Here is a 13,472-nt window from a genome sequence, read left to right on the forward strand (position 1 = left end):
ACTCAGTTGTTGCAGCATATTCATTCATCACATCACTCCTCAGGTAATCCCATTTCTGCAGTGTTACCTTGCATTGTCTGGTTCCAGATCACAACTGGTTAAGTCATTTCCTGTCAACCTACTTCAAATCCACATTGGAGGGTAGAATTTCAAATGGACTATGTGAAACATGCTAGGTGGGGGATTGGAAAGCCTTTACCTTACTTACGTAGCTGCTACTGTTCTTGAACAAGTTCTATATGCAGGCATTTTAAAACACTCACTAATTTTCCCCAGTGTGAATGACTGGTACACGCAAAACACATAAGAACATAACAAAGGATACAACTGGGACACATGTTCTCTAACACCTGTGATTTACTCACTTAATGAGCGGTCCTGTAATAACCATAACCCTCTTGGGCCAATTAGTGGAATGTTATTGGAGTGCAGCAGTGCTGTGCATTCTCCTTCCTTATTTTGTGCCACTGAAAGTAGAACACTGTGCTCAAAGAGCATGCATAATGTGCAGGAAGAAGAGCAGTGAGATAACCGTGAGGACAGCAGAGATAAGAAGATAAGACATTAAAGAAAAAGATGGATGAAACAGAAGAGAGTGGTGATGGAGGAGAAGATAAGAGAAGAGATGAGAGGACGAGTGGAAGAATGGTTGGCTGGATAGACATCTGTTATAACATCTGGTCTATTCAGATAACCAGGAGCTGACCTGTGGCCAGCTCAGACCCATCTGATCCACTATCTGAAAGGTTTGTCAGAGATACCAATCATTCAAGTCCATTTACTGCAGTCCCAGAGCATTTCAGCAGAGATCGAGAAAGGAAAAATACTGTAACTGTCACCTGGTTACTGTATCTGTTCGCACACTCTGCCAGTGTACAGCTGTCAGTGGTTCAACAGCAGCACTGAACAAAAAGGTGTATAAGGCAGTGAGTATTTGAGGAGCAGCTGGCAGTCACATGTGTTATGGCCTCATGGTATTGGTCATGAAGTCATGTCACCTTGCTGTCTTGTTGGATGTGTGTAGTTTTTGTATGAAATGGCCTTTTGAATGTATGCTGCTTTTCTTACGTTATGGACAACTACATGACTTTTATTGATGGTGGTGTATTTTACTGTTCTGTACCTCTGACCTAATCTTAAACTGATGTGAGAACCCTGGATTACAAAAGTTGAACAGAAGTCCTGTCTCCATCCCTTAAGTCAACTCTTTTGTATAATGTGCTGCCTGGCCACATCTGAAGTGTTCCTACTTGTTCTGAATGTCCACATTGGAAGACAGGGTGAAAAGCCTGCTGCCATAGTATCCTCCTGGGTCCACCACACTGCCACTGATCCCTATTCAACAACTCTATGTATTTGAAGGTCTTTGCAGTCTCGACCTGATGAGCCATGCAGGTAATCTCTGCATAAAATGGGCATGGCAGAGATATTTTAAAAACTGCTGGACAAAGCCCCCACCCAGTTCTGCCAAGGGGGTTTCAGATGCTGTTAGTTGATGTAACAAGCACTTTCTCTGAAACATAATGAGGCTTTAACCCTCTGAAGGAAAGACATTCATAGACTTTGTAGAACCCCCTTTATGGCCTTACCTGCTCTTGTTGGGGATGATGCCCTTCTCCAGCAGCTGTTTGTCTTTCCCAACACGGATTGCCAGCCAGTTGCCGAGCTTGCCGTCATAGAGGGTATCCACCACCTTGAAGATGTCCCCCCGCTTGAAGGCCAGGCTCTGAGGAGTCTCCTTCTCATACTCAAAGTGGGTCCGGATGAAGAAGGAGTCTCCACGCCCCGACACCAAGATGTCATTATAGACTAGACAGCCAAAAAAAGCGAGAGATAAAGAGAAGGAGGCATTGAAAAGAGTGAGAGAGGTAGATAGCAATAAAGGTGTAAAATGTTGGCAGTCCTGCCAAGGGTTTCACATTATTCACTGATTGACAGGGGTGGCAACACACCAAGGTCTGCTGCAATGCACCAGCAAAGGAAAAAAATTGATGTAAACAATGCTGGATTTAAAATACTTGAAAATGCAGCTTTATGTTTTGCAGGAAGGAAATGCAAGAATGCAATGAATGTTAAATGTAAACCTAACTTTGGTTAACTAACTTACTTAATGACTGAGCTCTATTCAGGTCCCCTCAGAGACACAATGATCAGCATGAAGGTATAGGTCACTGCTGATCAGCTTCATGTCCTCATCTGACTGTCTCCCATGTTTCTCGCCAAGCATTTAAAGATGCATTTATGCATAATATCTCCCATGAGAGGAAGGGTTTAAAGATTGGAATTCATTTAACTAGCATTTAATTTGGTAGGAATATTCATGGTCTCCAAAGGGTGAATTCAAATTATTTTAGTGACTTCCTGAACTTTACTATTGTGCCATATAAGGTTTAAAATTCCACTTTTACAAAAGATATTTCATAATCTCATTTACTGTGCATTTTCCTGCAGCACCACCAACAGGATAATCTACATTATTTAGCCTCACCACTCATAAGGCTCTAAAAGTTGCTAAATTGTCAATTCAGTCTTATGTGGTGGAGCTGTGTAATGACAACTGAGCCATTTCCATCCAGCTTAGATTATTTCGTTACATGCACTGCTCTCAAAGGTCAAGAATGAACTTCTACACTCATATTCCAGTCTCATTTGCACAATCAAAACAAAATGCACATATTCATCTGACTGTTGCATGGAAATAAACTTCACAGCTCCCTGATTTGATATGTGCGGCCCGACAAAGCGCTGACCCAAAAGGACCAACAGAGGCAACAGTCATACTGACTACAATCCAATCCACTGCTGCCCAGGCTGGCTGCAGACACAAGGCTTCATACACAGCGTGGACTAACAGTCCACTTTAATCACACATTCACACTGATAAAATATAGGACACAAGGGTTTCTCTTGTATAACCTTCTTCGAGTTCAGTGTTCATCAAAAAACCTTCAAAACCAGTAAAGTCATGTGAGTAGTGGCACTAAAAAACAGGAAATTTAAAGAAAAAGAAGACATATATTATGAGTTGTGCTAACACATATTTTAACGATTGTCTAAAAAGTGTTTTGGCAAAGCACTCTTTATTCATTATTTTACAGCAAATATGAAGCTACAGCCTGCAGCCAGTCATCTTAGTTAAAAATTGGAAACAGTGACAAAAAGCTAGTCTGACTCAGTCCAAAGGGAACAAAATCCAAATACCAACACCTGTAAAGCTCAGTGATCAACCCAACATAATCCATACAAATACCAAAGTATAAATAGTATATGTTGAGGTTTTATGGGAGGTTAGGTGCCAGACTATTCAGGAACTATGGAATCTTGTCATCACAGTCAAGTTAGCAGACACCATGTAGTGACAGGACAAGAAGTAGTCACATGCTTCATACATATAAACAGCAAACCACTATTGTCAGTTGGTTAATTCAACAGTTCCACCTGGCAGTCGATCTGTGTAAATATTTGTAACAATGTGTGGTGTGCTCCAAGGTTCTGTCCTGAGTCCTGTTTTGTTCACATTGTATTGGCTTTCCTTTGGGCACATAATTAGTGGTTTTAAATATATATGTTGTCACCACTCTGAGGATGAGACCCAATTGCTCATTTTCTTTGACCCCCAGAATATTGCAAAACCTTCAGGTTCAGGAAAACTACCATGGAGTCCTCTGATCAGGTCTTGTTGGCTGTTCCTCAGAATCAGAATTACTTTATTTATCCCCGAGGGGAAATTGTTTAAACCAGGACTCGTCCAGGATTTGAACCCGGGACCTCTCACACCCTAAGTGAGAATCATACCCCTAGACCAACAAGCCAACTTTCACCTCAAGCTAAAAGGAGTCCAGACACAAAGGAGTGGCTCCTAAACTGTGGAGCTGTTGCCCCTTTTCTTTTTTGTTATTTCTTATGGTGTGTCTGTATTATAATGTGCACTTTGTCAAGTATGTTCTACAAAGGTGCTATATGAATAAACATAACTTACTCTCCATAGGAACTAGTTTGTGTGGTGCCACACCTTTATTTTAATGACATGTAAGTCTCTGTTTAAGACATTCCATTATAACCAAACCAAGCTTGAACTTACAAACAGCTGTTGAAGCTGCAGAACAAGTACAATACACATGCAAATATATTTGTCTTACTGTACTTGTGAGGACCTGGTATGGATTGTATTTGTTCCTGACATGTAACTCTCACCTCAAAATCATCCAAAACCCCTTCCAATATAAAACAAACCTTACAGCTGCCACCCTGACCTTTCTAATCTCAACCACTACCACTTTAACGTGAGGACCTGCCAGCTCTATGTGACGACCTTAGCTGTCCTCTCCACAGTGCCAGGTAGTGAAGAGTCATACAGTTTTCATGACAGGTCAGTGCTCTGCTTCATTGTGACGTGCTTTGCTTCATAAATAGATTTTTTCAATAAAAGGCCAAAGCCCGCTTTTTCAGAGCCACAAGCTCAAGGGGCCAATGTGCTCATTATGTAACACAGTGTGTGTCGCTCTCTCTCACCCGATGTGTTCTTGAGCAGATCTGTGTGGGTGCATGTGCTCATGTGTGTCACGGTTGGTTGAACCAAAACTAGCCTGATCTGGTCTAAAAGCCTTGGGGGACCAAGCTGGTACCTCCCTCATTAAATGGAAACATCATCAGAGATAGAGAGAGACGGTGAGAGAGAGAGAGAGAGAGAGAGAGAGAGAGAGAGAGAGAGAGAGGGAGACTCTGTGGTCCTGAGGTGTGAGTGTGACAGCTGGCAGAGCATTGTGGTAAAGTACACTATGTTCTGACAAGCCTACAACTTACTCTATTAAAACTGCTTCAATTAACACTTTCCATCAATCTAGCATGTCTAGTCACAGTGCTTTCGATCACTGCTGGAACATCACGTACAGGTTAAAGCTATGTCATGCAAACATGTCGTGTTTGGTGTTCTATGTGTTTTGGTTCTTGTCAAAAAGTCCATAAAAAGCCACAAACCAGTGTGTTAGTCTGCCTATAAATATTTTCTGACTTCCCCACCCTGTCTGCGGCTCTCAGCTCCAAGCCCATCCCTTCCTCTTGGAGGTGTAAATCTTTAAAAACTCCTAAAAGATGTATAGTTTCTCAGCAATTTAATTCGCTACCATTTGTTGAGGACTAAATTCAGCAGCGGAAGAATCCACATTTGCTGCTGTAGTGAGTATTTCCAGTAGGCTGGTGTGTGTCGGATTGAGTCAAAATAAACTACACTGTGTGTGCTCATGGTAACAGAGGAACATGTCACCATTTCCCAGCAGAGTTCAAATTGTAAAAATATGTAAAGTTGGCAATGAGGGTGATACTAGAGGAAAAAATAGGGTAGAGTCACACAAATCAAAAGGATTCATCTGAGGAGCATGCTCTGAATTATAGACAGTGATTATTTACTTTTTTTTTTTGCATAAATATTGAAAATTGGTCCAGATAATGGTACTGAATGCCAGGCGGTTCCATTTATAGGTTAAGAAAAGTATCATTGGTCAAAGTTGACTGTGTTCTTGATATGCGATTTGTAAATGGGAGAAATGAGACTGTGACTATGCTTCTGTGTCTTTTGGTGTTTCTGGGGGGAATGTTTTACCGTCAGGTTTGCTCTGGGCCAGGATGGTGACAACTTCTCCTTTAGGAATCTCCAACAGGAAGAGCACTGCTTCCTCTCTCACTACACCTTGAAAATCAACATTGTTCACCTTAAAGACACAAACAAAGGATACAATAATCACCACTTGTTTGCTCTAAATATAACATACAAAACAAATTTTCTGTAAACATACAATCACATTGTAGTTTGAAGTGTGGCTACTCTGGACTTACTTTTCTTCTGAAATGTAAATAAGTTCTGTCTGGACTGACTACCTTTAGGATCTGGTCTCCGATACGCAGGCCCTCTTCCTCAGCAGGACTGCCCTCTTGAACACTAGCAATAAAGATGCCAACATCATTTCCTCCTGCCAGCCTCAACCCAACACTGTCTCCCTTCTGGAAATTCACCATCACTGTGTTTGGCCTGCAGGAGGGAAAATACATGCTGCCATTAACAATTTTTAACAGGTTTACTAACATGATACAAATGATATAACATGATATAATGATGACTGATGAATGTCAAACATTTGGAAGTCCAGTGGAATGTGTAATCACACACATACAGTATATCTCCTCCCGTATTCTTGTAATATTGCATTAATAATACACTACAGTGCCGCTCCAGCCTAGTGTACCTGTTTGATGGGACAGTATGTATAACATATACCTACATATATATCTGTGTCCAGCTTGTGTTCGCTTACTGTACTCATTTATTTTGATGATTACCCAGTTTTTCGGTCGACATCAACATCATAGCACACTGACAGGCAATCATTCAATATTTCCCTGAAAACACCAATATATGTATCCCACTAGGCTGTAAATTAGATGCAGGAGTTTGAAAAACAAACAGATGGATGCATCAGTTCAACTGAAGTCAATCGCTGAGTTAACTGAATCTTCATTTAAAGTTCTTTTGATCATGAACACTGATGTTTAACCCCAAGCTGTCAGTCATAAAACTGTAGCGCAACACTAAGACAACAAATCATTTAGTCACTCAGCATTCACCAACTTGAGGTGGCATGAAAGCTTGCAACCTTACATTATGCATATTAGGAGCTGTGTTTGAAATCACTCCCATTTTACAGTATAGTGTATACTGATATGCACTGTCAGACTGTTTATTTGAAAGTTTCAGTGTGGAATTTATGCACAAACTTTAAAAAATACAAAGGAAAAAAAAGATTGCCATTGCATGCTCACAATGTGTCACAATACAGTACAATGCAAAACTTTGCCTATGACAGATGTGAAAATTACACCTGCCAGTGATGGTACAAAAGGATGATTCATAAGTAAATCTCAGGTTACTGCCCACTATAGAGTCAACTACTAGGCATTTATCATGCTCACAAAAAGATTTTTCATTGTGCTGTTGGTGTACCATATTCACCCACAATGCAATGTGCAAAGGACATGAAGGAGCTGTTGACAGCGGCAAAACATTAAAACAAATAAATACATCATCATAATAGCTGTGCCAGTGGACCGTTTGCAAAACTCAGAAGAGTGAAAACTAATTTACAAAAGAGCTGTTCATCCCACCATGGAGCAGATGATTCAGCTGGGAAAGCTTCATGTCAATTAACACTGTCTATGGGGGAAATGAATGGGGTTCTATTTCATCCTTCCTGATCACCAGAGGCGGTGCCTTAAGCACTGAATGACTCCGTCTCGCGCATGCGCAGGTCGAGAAGTAATACCAACAAAGTCACCTGTGAGTGACCCCTGACGACCCCGGACAGGCTATAACTTCCGGTGTCGTCAGAGGATCTGTTCCTTTGTTCTTCTCGCTTCGCAGGTATACTACGGTCATAGCATTAACTTGCAGCTAATTATCACCGTTACTTAACTGTGGCTAGTTAACAGTAATTGGAAGTAAGTATTAGAAGCTTGTCGCCAGTAGCCTTGTGACCGCTCATTGCTGGTCGGAGCTGCGAGGTGCTCGCCCTCCAAGGGCTGCGGCAAGCTGTCCCTCCGGGAGGCGGTGTGTGCTGTCTCACCGGAATCGCGGACGCTCCATTCTTCGTCCTCATCTTACGGTTGGACTCGTCCGGTAAGGTACCGCTAATCAGTACATACTGTACTTTGTTGGTGACGGCAGTGTTTTTGCTCCCTCTCCCAGCTTAGCTGTGCTCTGTTATCTTACAGTTAGCAGCAGTGTGTCCGCTTGAGCTAACTTTATTTTATGAGTGACTGACTTCTCACTCTTGTACCGCCTGTATGCTCCTCTGCAGCCTGAGGACGGTCATGACCTTTGCCCCTCATGTCTTGGCCTCGAGCACCTGAGGGAAGGTCTTTCAGAGGACCCCTGCATGAACTGCAGCTTCATGCCCCGGGCGCTGAGGGCTGCAAGACTGGCTGAGGTGGAACGACTTTTTGGTGGTGTCCCCTCACCAGAAGGCCTAACTGACGCTCACAGGCTGTCCCCAGCCCAACCTAGCCGGCCAAAGCGGCAGGCCTTCTCACAAAAAGATTGTGAGACACTGAAGGTGCTTCCTCCAGGTAGAAGGCTAAAGAGTGCAAGCTTGCTTCCAGAGTGGACCTCCTGACAGCAGAGCTTAATCAGATGAAGTCCATCTTTTTAGCCCTTCAGACAGGGACTGGTGCAGGGAGTGAATTTGGGGAATATGGGACGGACACTGTCTCTCAGGACACCGTCTCCCATCCCTCAGAAGTGGGCTCTTGTTCCTCGGCCCATAGTTCAGGTGGTTGCTCAGAGGGTAGCTCCATGGGGGCCATCATTTGCATGGCCTTGGCTCGCCTGCAGCTAGACGTACTGCAAGCCCAACCGGCTCCAGGGAGCGCATTTTTCAGGCGCAGTTCAGCCCCTGCCACATTCACTGTGTCTCCTTCAGAGGAGTACCTGAAGGAGTTGCATGCAGGTTGGAGAGATTCCAAGGCTCTTTCCCATGCAATGTCTGATGGCCGAACACTGGCAGCCATGCAGGATGCGGCCAAGTTTGGCCTTGGCCACATGCCAGCTGTTGAGCCGACGGTGGCTGCACTTGTAGTCTCTCCTGAGGCCCTGAGGGGTGAATGCAAGGTGTCCTTCACCCCAGTGTCGTGTCACGGATGATTTGCTCTCCAAAGCCTATGATGCAGTGGCTTGTATGGGACGCATCGGTAACTCGATGTCACACCTCATGCTCGCCCTCTCAGCCTGCCTTCAGGAGACTACACAGGACACATCAGCTCATAATTTTAGCGATGCGTCCCTGCAGGCTTTCGCCCTAATGACCAGGGAGCTAGGGCGTGTGATGTCCACCCTGGTCCAGGCTCGCCGCCAGGTTTGGCTGGCTCATTAGCCCCTCTCAGAGGTGTGCAGAAGCGTCCCAGTGGAACCAGGAGAGTTGTTCGGGTCGGCCGCTTTAGAGGCACTAGAGCGGACGGTCCAAGCCAGGCAGACTAGACAGCAGCTCTCAGGTCTCCACAGGAGCGTGCCTCCCCCTGCTCAACCTAGGAGTTCTTCAGCAGCTGCGCAGCGCCGCTCTCAGCCACAGGTTAGTTTCGATAGCTACCAGAGGCCTCAGCGGCCAGTGCAGCGGCCAGTGCAGCAGCCCGCTCGGTGGGCAGCTCAGGCTCTTCGGGCCCCTGATTGTCAGCCTTCTAGTCAGCTTCAGGCCTTGGATGTTAACTGGCGCCCCCCCAGAGCCTCCAAAGGCCGGGGGGCCAGGAACTGAAGTTCCTGGGCCGGTCATCGGCTGCTTTTCCCAGCAGCAGCTCAGTTATTGGGCTGCTCACACCTCGGACTCCTGGGTGGTGTCCACCCTAGCCCAGGGGTACAAACTGCAGTTCCGACGCCGGCCCCCTGCCTTCAGCCGGGTCAAAATGACCATCATAGGTGACCCGGCAAAAGCCTTAGCCTTGGACCAAGAGCTGTCTGCTCTCCTGGTCAAGGGTGCCATCGAGCCGGTAGATCCCCGGGGGATACTACTCGGCGTACTTTCTGGTGGAAAAGAGAGATGGAGGATTTCGCCCCATCCTTGATCTCAGGGGCGTCAACAGATTCCTGAAGGTCATGCTATTTCACATGCTCACCATGGCAGAGGTTCTGCGTGTGGTTGCCGAAGGGGAGTGGTTCACTTCCATCGACCTGAAGGATGCCTATTTTCATGTTCCCATCATACCTCACCACAGGCAATTCCTTCGGTTTGCCTTTCAAGGCCGTCATTTTCAGTTCAGGGTGCTACCCTTTGGTCTCTCCCTCTCCCCGCGGGTGTTCCCCCGCTGTGTGGCAGCAGCCCTCTCTCCCCTGCAGTCGCGTGGCATGAAGATCCTTCCATATCTAGACGACTGGTTGGTGTGTGCGCCTTCCCAGTCTCAAGTGGTGCAGGATACGGCTGCTCTTCTGGCTCATCTAGCCCGGCTGGACCTCAGGGTGAACATCAAAAAGAGCTGTCCGATCCTCTCCCAGAGTATCACCTTCCTCGGTGTGGCCCTGGACTCTGTAACCATGAAGGCTTGTCCATCACTGCGGCGGGTGGAAGACATCTTCCGCCTCCTTCCCCTCTTCCAGCAGGGCAGGTGGTTGCCCTACGTGCAGTATCTACACCTCCTGGGCAAGTTGACAGCTGCTGCAACCGTTGTTCCTCTGGGCTTGTTGTCACTTCGCCCTCTTCAACGGTGGCTGAACAGCTTTCACTTGGATGCCAAGTGGCACAGGCACAGGAAGATCAGGGTGTCATGGCACTGCCTTCTTGCTCTGTCTCCGTGGAGGAAAAGGGCCTTCATGTTACAGGGCATGCGAGTGGGTTCTGTTCCGGCTTGTCGAGAGACCGTCACAACAGATGCTTCCCTCTCAGGGTGGGGTGCAGTGTGGCAGAACAGAGCAGCTCAGGGGCGGTGGTCTGCTCAGGCCCACACAGAGCATGTCAATGTGCTAGAGCTGCGGGCTGTGCACCTGGCGCTCCAGCACTTTCTCCCATATTTGAGGGGGAAGCATGTGCTGGTACAGTCGGACAACATCTCGGCCGTTTCTCAAATAAATCATCAAGGGAGTACCAGGTCAATGCGGTTGCTGCAGGTGACCTGGGGCCTCCTGACTTGGGCAGCCCCCCGCCTAGCCAGCCTGAGGGCAATGTATCTACCAGGGAAGCGGAACGAGGTAGCGGACTTCCTTTCCCGCTGCAAGCCTTCCCCAGGGGAGTGGAGGCTTCACCCAGAGGTGGTGCTCCACATCTGGGGCCTCTTTGGCAGGGCGGAGGTGGATCTCTTTGCCTCGGAAGAGACTACCCACTGTCCTCTCTGGTTCTCCTGGATGGAGTAGAGCAGCCCTCTCGGGCAGGATGCCCTGGCACACGAACGGCCAGAGGTTCTCCTGTACGCATTCCCGCCAGTCCCTCTGATTATGGCAACCCTCCAGAGTGTTCTTCAGTGGGGCCACAGACTACTGCTGGTGGCCCCCTTCTGGCCAGGATGTACGTGGTTTCCTCTCCTGCACAGGCTCTGTCACGGCCCACCATGGCGCCTCCCCGACAGGAAGGACCTTCTGTCTCAGCTGGGGGGCCGGGTGTGGCATCCCAACCCTTGCCGTCTTCAGCTGTGGGTTTGGCCTCTGCAGGGCCCGATCCACTGCTGAATGATTGCATAAGCACCGTCCAGAATACTGTTCTGAACGCCAGGGCACCGTCTACCCGGGTGCAGTATGAGAACAGGTGGCGGCTGTTCTCTGGTTGGCGTTCAAGGAGGCATGAGGACCCTGTGCACTGCTCTGTGCCTACTATTTTGGAATTTTTGCAGTCTCTCCTGGATAGCGGTTGGTCCCCCTCTACCCTGAAGGTGTACATGGCTGCCATTTCATCTCAACATGTTCCAGTCGATAACAACACGGTGGGATGCCACAGGTTGGTGTCCCTCTTCTTGAAGGGGGCTCTGAGACTGCATCCCCCACAACTACCAAGAGCTCCAGCATGGGACCTGCCTTTGGTGCTGGATGCTCTATGCTCACCACCCTTTGAGCCCCTGGAACAGGCATGCCCACGGTGGTTATCAATGAAGACTGCCTTCCTCCTCACTATCACCTCGGCGAAACATGTTAGTGAGCTTCATGCCTTTTCGATCAGCAGTTCTTGCCTGCGATGGAACTCAGACGGTTCAGGGGTCACCTTATGGCCAAATCCTGCATTCTTGCCTAAGGTTTTGTCAAACTCGCACCTTAATCAACTTATCCAGCTGGCTCGGTTTGACCCGCCAGTAGGGGAAGGGGATGAGAAGTCGGTGCTGTTGTGTCCTGTGCGGGTTCTGAGAGCCTATGTGGACAGTACTGTGGGTATACGCCAGTCGGACCAGCTTTTTGTGTGTTTTCGTGGTCCTAAGAAAGATTGTGCTCTCTCAGCGTCTGTCTCACTGGATCGTGGACGTCATTTGCCACGCATATAAGGTGGGTGATCTTCCCCTGCCTGCTGGCGTGAGATGCCACTCTGTGAGAAGCGTCTCCACATCATGGGCTGCCCTGAGAGGGGTGCCCCTGGAGGCAATATGTGCTGCAGCCTCGTGGGCGTCACCAAGCACTTTTGCAAGGTTCTATCGAGTGAACATTTCCTCTCCTCACCCACTGGGTGTGGTCCTCCTACCAAGTTCTTCTGCTACCAGTCATTGAGGTATGCATTTTGGATTCCTCGTGACTTTGTTGGTATCCAGTGCTTAAGGCACCGCCTCTGGTGGTCAGGAAGGATGAAACAGAATGACAGTTAGGTATGTAACTACGGTTCTATGAATCCTGGATGACCGCCAGAGTGTTCAGTCACTCAGAATCCTTGTGGCTTCACGAGAAGATTCTGTAGGAACAGATCCTCTGACGACACCGGAAGTTATAGCCTGTCCGGGGTCGTCAGGGGGTCACTCACAGGTGACGTTGTTGGTATTACCTCTCGACCTGCGCATGCGCGAGACGAAGTCATTCAGTGCTTAAGGCACCGCCTCTGGCGGTCATCCAGGATTCATAGAACCGTAGTTACATACGTAACTGTCGTTTTCATTCCCTGTAATACTGTAGCTCCTCCCATTCTCATTAGCAGTGGTTGAACTGGACACCACACAGTGCTCAAGTACTATATTTAAGTACAATATTAAGGTATTTGTACTCGAGTATGTTATGTTCTACTCTATCACATTTCAGAGGGAAATACTGTGCTTTTTACCTCCCTACTCTTATTTGACAGTCGAAGTTACTAGTTATTTTACAGATTAACATCTTACATACAAAACATATGATCAGTTTGTAAAATATGATGTAATAATTTTAGTCTTTTTCTGCCCTTGTTAGATACAGGTTTTTGGTAGGTGGGGCTGTCCTCTTAGGCTGACTGGGAGCACCTAGGCCCAGTGATCCCAGTCAATACATAAGTTGCCACCTGAGTCCTCTCAGAGCGACTGCCTTTATACTTTTTTCCTCACCAGCATTCATGCACCATATTTCCCACACACCCACTCAATTCCACAGTTTAGAGACGTCCACCTCTCATCTCTTTTTGAAATGTCATTTATGTTTTGTAAATGAATCAGTTAATTAAAGTGCATGGTGATGTATCTGCTTCAGCCTGTTATGAAAACATACAACTGCATCAAAGCAGCCATTTTTTGCATGACTACACTTAGTTTTAAGTACTTTCAGTACATTTTGCTGATAATATGTCTGTGCTTTTGAAATCAGGTCTTTTACTTGTAATTTTTATAGTGTGGTATTACTTGCTTTATTAAGTAAAGGCTTTAAATACCCCTTTCACATCTGCCTGTTAGTGCCTGGTATGAAATTTGGACACAGAGCAGGGTGAACACAGCTGCTGCTGATAAGTGTAATGATTTGACCTTTACACTCTAAAGGTATGTGATGGAAGTGAATCATCATATGCTGCTGTGGA

The 13,472-nt window shown here is 46.7% G+C and overlaps 1 protein-coding gene across 10 annotated transcripts in view; it reads right to left on the bottom strand.

Moving 5' to 3' along the window:
• Window positions 1–13,472, bottom strand: part of LOC139331955 (tight junction protein ZO-2-like) — a 130,745-nt gene that overhangs the window by 20,970 nt on the left and 96,303 nt on the right. For all 10 annotated transcript variants that reach the window (XM_070963551.1, XM_070963555.1, XM_070963557.1 and 7 more), the window contains 3 exons: window positions 5,875–6,025; window positions 5,600–5,708; window positions 1,590–1,809 (listed from right to left, as the gene is read on the bottom strand). In XM_070963551.1, coding sequence (XP_070819652.1) covers window positions 1,590–1,809; window positions 5,600–5,708; window positions 5,875–6,025 — 480 coding nt within the window. The remainder of the gene's footprint in view (window positions 1–1,589; window positions 1,810–5,599; window positions 5,709–5,874; window positions 6,026–13,472) is intronic.

Source organism: Chaetodon trifascialis, chromosome 6, assembly GCF_039877785.1.
Source record: "Chaetodon trifascialis isolate fChaTrf1 chromosome 6, fChaTrf1.hap1, whole genome shotgun sequence".
NCBI lineage: Eukaryota > Metazoa > Chordata > Actinopteri > Chaetodontiformes > Chaetodontidae > Chaetodon > Chaetodon trifascialis.